This window comes from Laccaria bicolor, genomic scaffold (genome assembly GCF_000143565.1).
Source record: "Laccaria bicolor S238N-H82 LACBIscaffold_40 genomic scaffold, whole genome shotgun sequence".
Classification (NCBI taxonomy): domain Eukaryota; kingdom Fungi; phylum Basidiomycota; class Agaricomycetes; order Agaricales; family Hydnangiaceae; genus Laccaria; species Laccaria bicolor.
In genome coordinates this window covers 408,604-423,173 of record NW_001889911.1, presented here as the reverse complement: position 1 = coordinate 423,173, position 14,570 = coordinate 408,604, and the positions used below count along the sequence as shown (strand labels likewise).

Genomic DNA, 14,570 nt, shown 5'->3' with positions numbered 1-14,570 from the left:
CGATCTTCTCAACAGTCCTCATAGCTTCTTCCATCGTTTCCTTCGAAGCCATCTCCCCAGAATCAGGAGCCGGCTCTTTTTCCACCTCGACCGGAGGAGGCTTCTTGACAAGTGTCTTAACCGTATAACCCTCAGGCATCGGTAACGAGGACGGTTGTGATGAACGAAGCTTAGTACCCCCATTGCTCGGTTTTGGCGGCTTGGGGATCGTCCTCGTTCTCGTCGGCGCCAAGATGTTCTGGTGCATCCTCGCAGTAGCAGCAGCCGTAGGCGTGAAGCAAAGCTGGCTCTCCAAAGGCGGGCTCATAATCTGCGGTGGGCTCTTGGGAAGAACATCTCTAGGATGAACGAACTGCCTTCCAACGCTGGGCGTCGTACCACCCAAATTAGCCCTGACGATCGTGGTAGTAGTGGGTTTGTTGGGTATAGGCTTGGACTTGACAGGGCTACTGGATTTACTGTTGCTTCGACTCCGACTTGAACCAAGCCGAGTGGGCATAGGCGTGAATCTATCATTCTCGTCGTCGCACTCCTCATCATCTTCAGAAATAACGTCATCTTGGCCGTAACCAAAGGCATTAAGCAAAGCAGGCGGGTTGGGGGCCGGGGACTCGGTGATCATTCTGAATCCGGGGCCCTTAAGCCAGCGTCCCTCGCCCTCATCATACGTCGTCGTCGTACGGGTGGAATTACCCCTCGTGGTTGATGCCCCTCCAGTGGCCTCCGAAGTTGGATATGTGCTTACGTCCCCTGTGGACCGTCTAGTCGCGGCATTCGGCCTCTCTACATTCCCCACGCCTCCACCTAACCCTGCTCGCACTTTATCGGCAAACGCAGAGCCGGCAACAGCTCTCACAGAGTCCCTCCAACTCCCATCCTTGCGCACCTGCTCCAGAATCCCACGCTTGATGCTCTTATGTCGCAAACTCTCCCATGGAACTTGTTGTGCCTTTACTTCTGCTTCTTCATCGCTGGAGTAGAGCTCAAGGCAGGCGAGAGAAGTAGAGTCAGACTTGGGAGAGAGAACGCCATTCCGCGCACGAGTTTGAGTTTTCTTGGAACCTGGACGTGTAGATGTTGTAGTTCGTGTAGACCGCGAGGTGTGTGTAGACTTGTTGGTCCGACCAGATTTAGCAGTTCGGTCCGAGCTACTTTTAGCAGTGGGCAGAGGAGGACGAAGGAATGGAGTTTTTTCGCGTCGATGTCCGTTCCAATAATCAGTCAAATCATAGGAAGGCCACCTGAACTGTCCATCTTCGTTATTTCTGAGCTCAAGCCTGCGCTGGTGTTCTTGCATTGCGTCCTCGTCCCCAGCTTCCACGTCCCTCAATACCTTTTCATCCACAGCAACGTACCGTGGTCCGCCAAGAATGGAGTTGGCGTCCGAATGATCCCGAGTCCGGGGTTTCCGAGTACAACATCCATATATTATCCACGCGGCTAAGGCAATGATGAGGATACCGACGACACCGAAGACGGGGTAGAGGTAGTAGAGCTTAAATTTGGGGTGGACGGGGTGGAGGGCAGTTTGGGTTGTTGGGAGGGCATTAGAAGACGCGGCGGTATTGGAAGATGAGGAAGGTTGAAGGGAGGACAAAGACGACGCGCTTGAGATGGATCCAGTGACAGAGGTAGGTATCGTAGCACTCAAAGACGAGGACAGTTGTACGACGGTAGATTGCGCTGAAGGAACCGTTGTCATTGATGCACCTGCAGGTGGGTATGGCCACCAGTAGTCGAAGCTCGACGTTGTAGTTGGCATGGGTATAACAACGGGCGCCGTTGCGGGTATCTGCGCCTGCCTTCGCACAACAGTTGCATGGCCGTCAGCGGGCGACCCGAATATCGTGAGAGTCATTATCAAGACATACACTTGCATAATAAGGTGTTGAAGCATGGTCGAGGGTTCTAGGGGATATAAATAATAATAGATTATAGTAGCTGGAAATCGGGAGCAGGGACAACGATGAATCCGACTCTGCTTTCAACACAAAGCGCGCTGAGATCGTGTACAGGAGCGTCAAAGGTGAGTCCGGCCGCGATGTACGTTGAGCGTCGAATTAAGTGGGAAGATGGAGAGTACGATGCGCCTGTCACTCCTGACCGACGGGTTTTGCGCCAGAAGGTAGTTGGTCGCACTGGTCACAAAAGGAGGTATTAGCACCGCAAATTAAAACTAAGTCATAGAGCCCAAACTCACACAACGGAGGTGGTGGCCGAACAAGCTCTCCAGGTGCCTTCCCAGCAGCGAATGAAGTAGTGCGTGTCGGATGTGGACGTTGCAACTGCAAGGTTGTACCAGTAGGGAGGCTGTCCCTGTTCTCCGAACGGGGTTCTGGGAATGTTCTCCTTTCCGGAGGTGCACTCTGAGAACGGGTCGGTCGATGCCTCGGACGCGTACTAGGTGACTTCCAAGTGTTTACGGGAGGTGAAAGCAAAGCTGGGTTTGTATCTCCTGAGAAACGACGACGACTCCTTCTAGGAGGTGGATCTGAATGTGGATGAGAGGAAGAGGTGGATTCGATTCCGGCCTGGTTTTGAGAGTTGTCATCTGGGTCGGCTTCCGTTTCGAGAGTGACCATGATCGGGCGAGGCAAAGCTGGGCTTTTGCTTCGTCCAAAGACGAAGTTCTTGGTCACCGGATACAAGGGCATTGGAGAGACGAGGACGGTGAGGTCGGTCATTGTTGTAGTCGGAGAAATCAAAGGGTAATCTTGGAATATTTTCGCTCCAAGATTTTATGATGGCCGTTGACCTTGTTTGTCCTCTCTAAAAGGAACTTTGGAAGCAGAAGAGGTGTGTTTCTTTTCATAATTCGGCTGATGCCATCTTTCTTGCAAGGTGAACGTGGAAAATCTTTCTGATGAATAGACGCAGATAATAGACGCCGAATATCCGCTGCCAGGGCGACAATTAGTGGCAAGCCTCTCTCTTGTTTGCTGCACCAAACTACACCTCTATTACCAGCTATTACCCCAGTCTATTAGGGGTGGCCGGTGGTACTTGGCCTTTATGTAACAGGAGAAGGCTCTGACTACAACTTATACCGCAGAGCCATACGCTTGGCCATGGCTGTCGATCTCCCCACCGAACTCTGGTTGCGCATCACCCACTTTGTGTCAGACAACGACTTGTTCCGCCTTATCAGCGTCAACCACCTCTTCTTTGATCTCGTCACCGACAGGAGATATCGACAACTCATCATTGACGATGACCGTCCCGCTGCACTCGTCAATAAAATTACACGGATCGAGTGAGTTTTATTTTCCCTTCAAGTCAAATTTATATCGAATGCAATTCGAAGGAACGACCCCATGGTCGCGGCACGGGTGAAGTCGTTATGTATCCACCCCAAAGCCGTCCGATCAGCCTGTATACGCTCTGCAAAAGGTGGTGAGAAAAATATGATTAGGCCAGCGAAACATCCTAACTGGCCCGATGTCTTCCAGTGAGCCTTTCACTCTCTGAGTCGTCACCCTCTTGACGATGCCTCCCTCAGACGTCGCTCACAAAATCACCCAATCGAAGAAGACGTCTGGCTTGCCGATCGTCTCCTGTCTGCCCTCTCCAAACTGACCTCTATCAAAGAATACATCGTCGATTGGAAACGCGGTCTCGAAGCCGAACGACACTTTTGCGTCCCACTCTTGACAGCCGTCTGCGGGCCCACACTCATCCGCGACCTCACTTCCGTAACCCTGCACATGACCATTGGCCAAATGAGCGACTCCATCTTCGAGGTAACGGGGCTCGATAAGCTGCAAGAGCTTTCACTGAACTTTACATGCGGCGACCTACGCTTTGGGCCCTGGGAAGCACGATACGCGTTGGAGAAGATGAGTACTTTTATCAACCATGTGGCATTGACATTACAGTCTCTGTCCATCTCCTCCATCGGCCACATGGATTTCTCAATATTGTACACAAACCTCACATACTTCCCCCGCCTCCACCATCTCGCCCTACTCGTCCCTTGCGACCCAAAGCACCTTGTTGACCCAACAGGGTTCCACCAGTTCCTCAAAGCACATTTTAAGACTTTACAGCACGTGCACTTCTCACCACAATATTGCTGTCACCAATCCGCGCTGCCACCTGATACCATTACCACCAGCGAGTGGATGGATCAGTGCTTTGGGGGCGGAATACAGTTGCACAATCTACAACACCTGGATTTAGGCTTGAATATCCTAGGGAGCGGGGGAAAGAGGGTGATGCTCGCTACGCAGCGGTTTGGGGATATCGTGAGTAGCCTAGCGACGTTGACCATCATTGGCTGCGTTATTGCGCTTGATGACCTGGCGTTGTTGTTGGGCCCATTTTCAACAAATGCGAAGGGTGGTGGATCGGCTCCTAGAAAGTTGGTTTTGGAGGTTCATGTGCTTAGTGCCAAACTCTTGGATTTGCTGGCGGACAAACTTCCTAGTCTCGAGAGGTTAGACCTGACGTATCGGTGGGTTGGTGATTCGAAGACGGGTTCTACGAGTGAGCTGGAAGTGAGTTGATCTTTTTATCATTCGCTTTTCCTCCGATGATTGATTTATGCAGACAGGCTTCGTGGAAGATATGAAAGGGCGGACATACTTTCATTGGAAGCTCTGGGAAATCGTACTTCGGTGTTCAAGGCAGAACGACGATGCACGTTGGCCGTGCCAGCAGGCGATTATACGCTGCATTCCTGGGTTATCATCTGGGAAAGGTGCTAGGCTATGAACGTTTACAGGATTATTCTTGGGATGATATGTCAGGCAACGGCCATGGATACTGATGGATCGAATGGACATTTTGTGGATTAGCATTGTTATTGTATTTTAATGTTGTATGTAGTACTAATGTCGTTTTCATCTTGGTCCTTGGAAGGTGTGTGCTCGGTCAAAAGGCAAGATCGAACACGGTTGTCTCACGACATCGTTCAGCACAACTATCATCTCTCCCCATTTCGACAATATTCAACCATAGACGTTTGACTCCCTCTAACATGATGACCGACAGACGATATACAATGGGTCGCCAATATCCTTTCAGACGCTGCACGTCACCCAAGACCCTTCTTTCCCTGTTGCCGCATCCTAATCGTTGTGCAGTGGCGCCAAGCAGTGACCGCTGGCCAGATTTGGGTACACGGAGGATTGCATTGCATCTGCGTGCTTTGGGGGACAAACTGGTCGTTAATAGTAAGATAGGGTCAGGACATCAGAGCGAGCTAAACCTGTGGCAGTATAAGTGTTGTTAGTCCCTAGTCGAGTCACATGAATACATGTAAAAAATTGATGCTCACCATTCCTGTTATCAACCACCATCATCATGAACCCGAATGCGACCATCGGTACCAACGACACTAACAACAACAACAATATGAATACTGGGTTGAATCGCACGGCAAACGACCTTCTACAAGCGATCAGCGGAGGCGGCGTTCCTGCACTCGAGGTTGTCGCTGCGTCTGGCAACGCGTTTCCACCACTGAAGGTGGCTGTTGTTGAGGCATTAGCCATCATCGGAATTGTCAAGGTGTGTGTCCTTACTTCAATCATTCTGTCATGTCTTTCTATGTGACGACATTAGAAATTCAATACCAACAAGAAAGATTGGGCTTCTTTCTCTGAGAGTCTTGCTGAGAAGATTGATAAGATTGTTCAGGCTGCTTGTCAATACAATGAAAGTCAGGTCCTGTCAACTTTGCAATCCAATTTTGAGAATTTGAAAGGGTGTGTGTGTTTTTAATGGTGTGATTGTGGATACTCTTGGATTGAAGTCATGCACTAGCTTTTTGGACCATTTGAAAGAAGATGTGATGAAGATCCAACAACAGAACAGATTTCCCAATTTTCAGAATGATCAAAAACGTATCGCAAAATTACAGGTTGAACTAAATGCACTTGTGAGCATGTTTTACATATATTAACTGTTCTCTGTCATCTCATTCACCCGAATTTCAGGCCCATTTCATTGTTGAGAAAAGTTCACAGGAAGAAAGTAAGTCAAGTCATAAATAACTAATTTTGGTATTATTTCTCAACTTGTACAGATAACAAGGGGGATACTTGGGAAGATTCTATAATGACTGAGCCCAACAAAGATGATATGTTCATGGGGAGAAGAAATGTTGGTGAGAGGCCAACAACTGCAGGAGGTGGTATGCACAAACTTGCTCTCTGAAACTACTTCTTGATAACTTTTTATTTTTTCTATACAGTACCTCAGGTAAATGTGCTTACCCAGGCACATGATTTACAAATCAATGATAGTGTTTTCTATTCTGCAAATACTGTGAGTAATTGCCTTATTTAATTTACCTCTTCTCAAGACCATTTGGCATCCTATAGATCAATCTCAATAACAGAGACCTTGAAGCCAAGATAGAGGACATAGTAGAACAGTCAAATGTAAGTCACATAAAATGGGTAATGTGTATCACTACCTTATATCATCAATAAATAATCCAGGTAAAAATGTGGCTCAAAGAGCTCAATGCTCCATCACATGGCAAAGTAAGAGAGAGATGCATGCCTGGAACCCAGAAGGATGTGCTCACTTGCATCAAAACATGGCTTTATGATCTGAATGAGCCTAATATTTTCTGGCTTTCTGGCTGTCCTGGCTCTGGAAAGACAACAATTGCTTCGACTGTGGTTGCTGATTTTCACTGTTTCTCTGGGCAATTCTTCTTCTGTCGTGATGAGGCTGAGCTTCGGGATCCAGACAACTTATGGAGACGTATTGCTTTGGACCTTTCTCTATGGTCCAAAGATCTCAGAAAGTCTATTGCTCAGGCATTGGAGACTCAGAAAGCTACTATCAGAGGTCTTGATATTTCTATGCAATATGAGCATCTTATTGCCAAGCCTTTACAGCAGTTTTTTGGGACCTCTGAAAAGCCTCTTCTTATTGTTGTTGATGCCCTGGATGAGTGTGATTTGTATGAGAAACTCTTGCCGTCATTGGTATCTTGGTCTCACCTCTCTAAATCTTTGAAACTCCTCATTACAAGCCGCCATTATCATAAGATTCAGAGTAGACTGGGATCTGTCAGTTTTCATCATAATCTGAATACTGGACATGAAGTCTCTCCTCAGACTTCTGATGACCTTGAAAAATACTTTGTTGCAAGATTTTCTGAGGCTACTGGGTTGCTTCCAAAGTGGCTTGGTCCAGCCAAAGTATCTTTTCTTGTGAGGAAAGCTGCTGGGCTATTTGTCTGGGCGAAATCTGCAATAGATTTTATCTTGTATAATGGAGGTGATCCTGAAGAGAGGCTAGTAATCATTTCTGCTGACTCTGGAGAAGGAATTGATATTGTTGATAGCCTGTATCATCAGGTCATTTCTGTTGCTTTGCAAGGTCTCAGAAAACCTGAGAAAACAGCCTTAAAGCTAGTTCTGGGCTCAATAATCATTGCAAAGAATCCACTTCGCATCAAAGATCTAACAGAGCTTCTGGAAGTGAAAGATGCATTGCTGAATTCAATAATTGGTCAACTCAGCCCAATTTTATCTATCAGTAATACAAGTTATTTGCATATTTGCCATGAGTCAGTGGCAGATTTCCTCCTTGATTCTGAGCGGTCTCAAGACTTGTGGGTTGATCCTCAGTTTTATAGTCTTTGCTTTGCTGGGTCTTGCTTGAAATTTATGAATGCAAAACTAAAGTTCAATTTCTTTGATCTAAAAACATCCCATATTGTAAACAAAGACATACCAGAGCTGAGTGGCCATATTAAGAATATAAAATCTACAGCCTTAGATCATGCTAGCTACTTCTGGGCTAGCTATTTGCAGCAGGATTGTGATAAAATGTTACAGCTGGAAGTACAGGCTGCTGTTGAGAAATTTTTGATGGTTCATCTTCTACACTGGCTTGAGATTACAAGTATGATGGGGACAGTAGAGCATGCTGCTCAACTGCTACTTTCAGCTGCAAGTTGGAGCCAAGTGAGTGTATAGATGTATAATTTGCTATTATACTGACATGAAAAAAATGCAGGCCTTAAAACCCAGCTTATCAGACTTTGCAAAAGATGCAAATAGATTTGTAATGGAATTTCTGGAACCAATAACTCTTGCAGCACCACACATATATTTGTCAGCACTGCCATTTGCTCCACGAAATTCAAACATTTCTTTGCATTTTTTCAAACTATTTCAAAAGACAATGACTGTGATGATGGGCCAAATGGAACATTGGTCAGAGAGATGTTTTCTTAGAATTGCAGACCATGATGGTGCAGTCAAATCAGTTGCATTTTCTCCTGATGGCAGGCACATCGTCTCTGGATCAGATGACAAGACAGTCAGAGTGTGGGATGCTCAGACAGGTCAGACCGTCATGCATCCACTCAAAGGCCATGAGGATCATGTTACTTCAGTTGCATTTTCTCCTGATGGCAGGCACATTATCTCTGGATCTGATGATAAGACAGTTAGAGTGTGGGATGCTCAGACAGGTCAGGAGGTCATGGATCCTCTGAAAGGCCATGAGTTTTGGGTTAAATCAGTTGCATTTTCTCCTGATGGCAGACACATTGTCTCTGGATCTTGTGACAAGACAGTCAGATTGTGGGATGCTCAAACAGGCCAGAGTGTCATGCATCCTCTCAAAGGCCATCATGCTTGGGTCACTTCAGTTACATTTTCTCCTGATGGAAGGTACATTGTCTCTGGATCTTGTGACAAGACAGTCAGAGTGTGGGATGCTCAAACAGGTCAGAGTGTCATGCATCCTCTCAAAGGCCATCATGGTTGGGTTGCTTCAGTTGCATTTTCCCCTGATAGCAGGCACATCGTCTCTGGATCTTGTGATAACACAGTCAGAGTGTGGGATGCTCAGACAGGTCAGAATGTCATGGATTCCTTCACACTCTCCACTTTTGCTACTTCAAGCAACCCCATTGTATTGCCGATTACTCCTCTACATTCAGAGGATGGGAACATTATCATGTCTGACTTCCTCCAAACCTTTTTTTGTGATTCCTACAATGCACCATTGTTAAAATTCTGCCACTGGCACGAAAATTGGATTATGCTGCCAAATAATATTTATCTCCTATGGGTGCCAGACCACAATAAATCTGGTTTGTTTTGGCCAAGAACAACTCATGTGATTGGCAACAATCCAACTATACTTGACTTCAGGAACTTTGTTCATGGTGTGAACTGGAGTCAATGTTTTTCACTATTACATGATTCCATTTAGAAAGAAATTGAACCTGTTGAATTGGTAGTTTGGTTGAATTACTTCATATCTTTTGAATCCTTCAAATTATCAATTTGTTTCATCACCCTGCTATCATTTACCACTTACTTGTATACCTTCTTCTTCACATGAAAACAAAATCTTACAATTTAGCAGAGGTATTTGCCTCTTGTAAGTATTCATGATCCCAGAAAAAGTTAAGTTTTCATGGCAAATGGGCAATGCTAATTGGATCCTGTCTTTGACTTAAGACCAGTGGCATGCCTGCAAGTGCAAGCATATAGGATTTCTGTTTTTGTTTTCTCTATCAGGTAGGTACTAGGCAATGTGACTCACACATCTCAACCAGTACTTTACAGTGCCCCACCTATTCCTGCAGGAATTCAGTCATTCCAGAGGAATACAGTGGAATTACACTGGAATCCTCTGAACTCATGTAAATTTACCAGTACATGTCCTGATCAGCTAAAGTCATGTGACTTAATAACCAACTTAATACTCAGAATAAATTTGAAGTCAATAAACCAAATTATATTATATTTAAAATGACATAAAACATATTTTATTATGTACTACTATATACAATCTATATTTGAGGAAGGAGAGGTACAAGGAAAGGGGGTGGGGACAAGGGGAGCAGGCTATGGAGAAGGAAAGGGGCAGGGAGAAGGAAAGGGGTAGGAAGGGGTGGAGAGTTATGGAAGGGGGGGATGGAGAGGGGAGGGAGGGGAAGGGGTGATGGGGAGGGGAAGGAGGGGAGTGAGGGAGGGGGGTACATGGTTGTAGACACGTTGGCGTGAACATGTCATCACATCATCATCGTCGTCCGTAGCATCGTTCTGTGGGTGCTGGGGTGACGTAGACATGTTGGCGTGGACACGTCGTCCCATTGTTGTCCGTTGTCCTTGTTGATGTGGACATGTCATCCCATTGTTGTTGTCGTCCGTGGCATCGTTCTGTGGGTGCTGGGTGTCGTTTTGTGGGCGCTGGGTGTTGTTTGTGGGCGCAGGGGTGTTGTTCGTGTCTGCTGCGTGTTGTTTCATGTCCACGGGTGGTGTATGTGTCCGTTGGTCGTTGTTTTCTGTCCGTTGGGCGTTTTTCGTGTCCGCGGGCGTGGTTTTGCATCCATTGGCCATTGTTTCGTGTCCGCTGGCAGTGTGCGTGGGTGCTGGGCATCGTTTCGTGGGCGGGGTGTTGTTTTCGTGGGTTCTGGTGCTTGTTGTTTCGTGACATGGCGTCGCTGCGTTGTTTTTGAAGGGCGGCGTGGTCGATGTTGGTGGTCGTGGTGGCCATGGGTGATAGACGAGTGATGCGCAACCCTGTTCTAAGGGGATTTAGTCGCTGAGTGGGATTCTTACCAACGGCAAGTAAGTCTGGCGAACATCGAACGTAAGGGTTGAGTAATGGTGTGATGACCCTAAATGCAGGTCTGAATCTAGAGAGAAAGAAGAAGCCTGATCACGCGAGAGTCCGCTTATGCCCTGGATAACCACGAGCGCGAATGTCTCAACCTTCTCGGAAAGCCGCAGAAGGGAGTGAACAAGTCCCTTCGGAGAAATGGGAAAATACAAGAAAGCTTCGTTAGCTTTCACAGGAGACACGAGCTCCTAAAGTTAGTTCTATAGGAACTGACCTTGATCTCTTCGAACGCGAATCTTCAACAGGCTTGAGGCGAGTCGTGAGTACGATGCTCGTGCAACAAGATAGGAAAAGAATATGGTGTAAGAAGAAGTAATATTCTTTTCTGTTTACAAGGTAGTTATACTAAACGTGACTAAACATGACTAAGCGTGATTGCGTGACTCTGAAGATTGTAGAAGAGGAATTGCGCTAGAGAAGGATACAAACATCGTTGAATAGGAAATATAACGAGAGAGGGGAATGCCTTAGTATCGACCCCTCACAAGTGATGTGGGTGGTGGTGGCTATGGGTGACAGTGATGGCGTGGCGTTATCGGCAGTGACGAGCACGCTGGTGGTGGTGGAAGAAGAGAGTGACTGTGTTTGGTGAGCATCTTTGCCAAACAAACATTGTTTGTTATCCATCGAAAATAAATAAACTATAATACATTGACAAATAGATAAAATAAACAGATTGGACTATAATCCATTCCTGACCACTCCGGGGAACACCATTCCTGCCCATTCCAGGGAAGACCATTCCAGGGACCATTCCAGTGTAAATTCCGGAATGATCAGATTCCACTGGAATGAGAAAACACAGGAATGACAAATTTAGCAGGGCTTACTGCTAAATTTCATTCCACTGGAATCCACAGGAATTCCACAGGAATGACCGGAATCCTGCAGGAATAGGGGGGGCACTGATAAGACCTCCCTTTCTCATTGACCACTTTTCATTGCTGCTGGTATTTTCATTGATAGCTTTTCATTGCAGGCCAGGATATTTCATTGGATACTTTTCATTGCAGGCCAGCTCTTTTCATTGACTGCTTTTCATTGCTGCTGGTATTTTCATTGGTAGCTTTTCATTGCAGGCCAGCCCTTTTCATTGGCTGCTGTCAGGTGGGTCATCAGGAGAGTGGTCACATGACCAGTTGCCTAAAATGGTTAAAAACAAAAATTGTAGTCCTGCACTGTAGCTTCCTGAATCTGTTTAAATTATGTTGTAAAGTGCTTTCATTGTAGAGTTTGTAGTCTGCTTTTCTGACATACACTGTGTAGTGTCCTTGACTATGTTAAGGTTCACGGGGATATGGCTGAAGGATTGAGTTGGCTTGACACCCATCTATCTATTGCTGCATCAGTGGTTTTGTATCATGCTCAACTTGTCTTTGACATAAGTAGAGCCTATTCTATCCTTTCATGTTAATAGTTACTCTCCTCTCTCACACTATACTTAACTCTGATTCATTAGTCAATGATGAAAAAGCCTTACCAATTTCAAGATTGTCTTTCTCACATGACTCTTCAATGAAAGAGACATGACCCAACTGCCCCTTATCCTTCACCTATCAGTCCTTCTGAATGAGCTAAGACTGAATGATGAAAGCTTGGAAGGTGACAAGGGATCATGCTATGAAAAGCCTGGATAGGCTGCCAGGTATCACACACAATTCATAATTTTCAGAGAAGTCACTTTCAACAATAACTATAGTCAAACATACAACAGTGGCTACTAATGTGAATACCAGGTCAAAGATAGGATGGTGGCTTCTGATTTAAAAAGAGAGGACAACTGTCCTAATGCAAAAGACAGGTTAAGCATGATACCAAAACCAATGATGCAACAATGTATATATGTCAATCCTTCAACCATATCCCCATGAACCTTAACATAGTTCAGGACACTAACACTTTATGTCAGAGAAGCAGACTGCAAACTTTTGTAATTTTAGAAAGCAGACACTACAAACTTGTAGTCTCAGAAAGCAGACACTCCAAACTTTTGTAGTCTCAAAAAGCGGACACTACAAATTGTTGTAGTCTAAAAAAAGATGACACTACAACTTTTGTAGTCTCGAAAAAGCGGACACTACAACCTTTGTAGTCTTGAAAAGCAGACAATACAAACTTTTGTAGTCTCAAATAGCAGACACTACAAACTTTTCTAGTCCAAAAAAAGAGGACACTACAACTTTTGTAGTCTCAAATGGCAGACAATAGAAACTTTTGTAGTCTAAAAAAAGGGGACACTAGAAACTTCTGTAGTCTCAAAAAGTGGACACTACAAAATTTTGTAGTCTGACCAAAGGGGACACTAGAAACTTATGTTAGTAAAATTTGTAGTCTATTTCCGACATTTCGTAGTCTTTTGTAGCCTTTTAGTAAGTTGTATAGTCTATTAGTAAACTTTAAACTTTGTAAGGTATGTCCAACTTTTGTAGTCTTTTGTAGTCTATCAGTGGTCCTTATAGTCTATGTCAGACTTTTTGTAGCCTTTTGCAGGCTATCCATGTCAATTTCCCTTTTGAGGTATGCACCTTCCTTTTTGGCACAATTTTCCCATGATATGATAATTGTAGCCTCTTCTCTTGGCTTTCTAAATGTGTTGAAATCATCTTGTTTGGTTTTGATTTCATGGAGAAAAATGCAAAAAAAAGAAAAAAAGCTGGTGATGAGAAAAATCTTTTACCTCATATCTCTACAATGAAAGCACTTTACAACATAATTTAAACAGATTCAGGAAGCTACAGTGCAGGACTACAATTTTTGTTTTTAACCATTTTAGGCAACTGGTCATGTGACCACTCTCCTGATGACCCACCTGACAGCAGCCAATGAAAAGGGCTGGCCTGCAATGAAAAGCTACCAATGAAAATACCAGCAGCAATGAAAAGCGGTCAATGAAAAGGGCTGGCCTTAGTGTTGCCATGGCTCAGCTAGCCGAGAGCCAGCTTATGTAAGCCAGCTAAATTTCTTTAAGTGGCTCAGCTCGGCTTTTAGCTGACCCAAAGCCAGCTCAAGCCAGCACATAATTCTCAAAGTGATGTGACTATAAATCTGGGTAAATTAGATGCTGTCTACCTGATAGATACACAGTGTAATGTATATTTCGAGCATAGAACTATAATAGAAACCAAATGATTATGAAAATAAATAAAAATTCGCAAAAAAATAGGGGAGGATGTGAGATAGCATAGAAATAGGAGCACATATGGATGTCATCTCTTCAGCTCCTTCAAATATGACTAAAATACAATGTAAACGAGCCTTCAGTGAAGAAAAATGGTGGAAAGCTGACTGAGATACAGCTCAACTCCCCCCAAAAGAGAAAATGTGACATATCTCCAGAACACGGACATGCAAACCTCTCGTCTCTTCAGGACCTTCAAACAACACTAGAATATGTTCTAAACGAGCCCTAGATCACAAGAAACGATGGAAATTTGACTGACCTAAGGTACTTGCTCCCCAAAACAGAAAATGGAACATATCTCCAGAACACGGACACACAAATCTCTCGTCTCTTCGGGACCTTCAAACTACACTAGAATATGTTGTAAACGAGCCTTTAATGAAGGATGATGATGGAGAACTCACAAAGATAGAGTACACCCTCCTGATGAATCATGAAACTTAGCATGACAGATATCTCAAAAATATGATGGTGGATGCCTGTTGTCTCTTCAGGCCCTGAATCGACAGCAAATAGCTGGTAATCAACACCTATTTGGTAGAAAACAGTACAGAACTGACCAAGATACAAAATAGCCTCATGGTGTCTATCCAGCACCTATTACATGTTTCTTAGGGCTATTATTGGGCTATTCTGGTGCCCAGTCTTAACTTATACTATGTGGAACTCGTTTACAATTATACATAAATTGGGGGGAGGTGGTGGTATGAGGAGAAGAGGACAAGGAAAGCAAAAGAGACGTGACAAATGCTGAAGCGCTATATATCTGAGGCCCTTT

The 14,570-nt window shown here is 45.0% G+C and overlaps 2 protein-coding genes across 2 annotated transcripts; one reads left to right on the top strand and one right to left on the bottom strand.

The window, feature by feature from the left end:
• Positions 1 to 5,304: 5,304 nt before the first annotated feature.
• Positions 5,305 to 9,192, top strand: LACBIDRAFT_393910 (uncharacterized protein; the record flags this gene model as incomplete). Its single annotated transcript, XM_001886885.1, has 10 exons — positions 5,305 to 5,511; positions 5,566 to 5,708; positions 5,767 to 5,881; positions 5,940 to 5,976; positions 6,029 to 6,136; positions 6,197 to 6,270; positions 6,327 to 6,386; positions 6,447 to 7,255; positions 7,307 to 7,931; positions 7,984 to 9,192. 10 exons carry the CDS (start codon positions 5,305 to 5,307, stop codon positions 9,190 to 9,192), a joined length of 3,387 nt encoding a protein of 1,128 aa, XP_001886920.1.
• Positions 9,193 to 9,887: 695 nt separating this feature from the next.
• On the bottom strand, positions 9,888 to 10,328 carry LACBIDRAFT_332375 (uncharacterized protein; the record flags this gene model as incomplete). Its single annotated transcript, XM_001886809.1, has 1 exon — positions 9,888 to 10,328. The coding sequence occupies one exon, from the start codon at positions 10,326 to 10,328 to the stop codon at positions 9,888 to 9,890; it is 441 nt and encodes a 146-aa protein (XP_001886844.1).
• Positions 10,329 to 14,570: the final 4,242 nt, after the last annotated feature.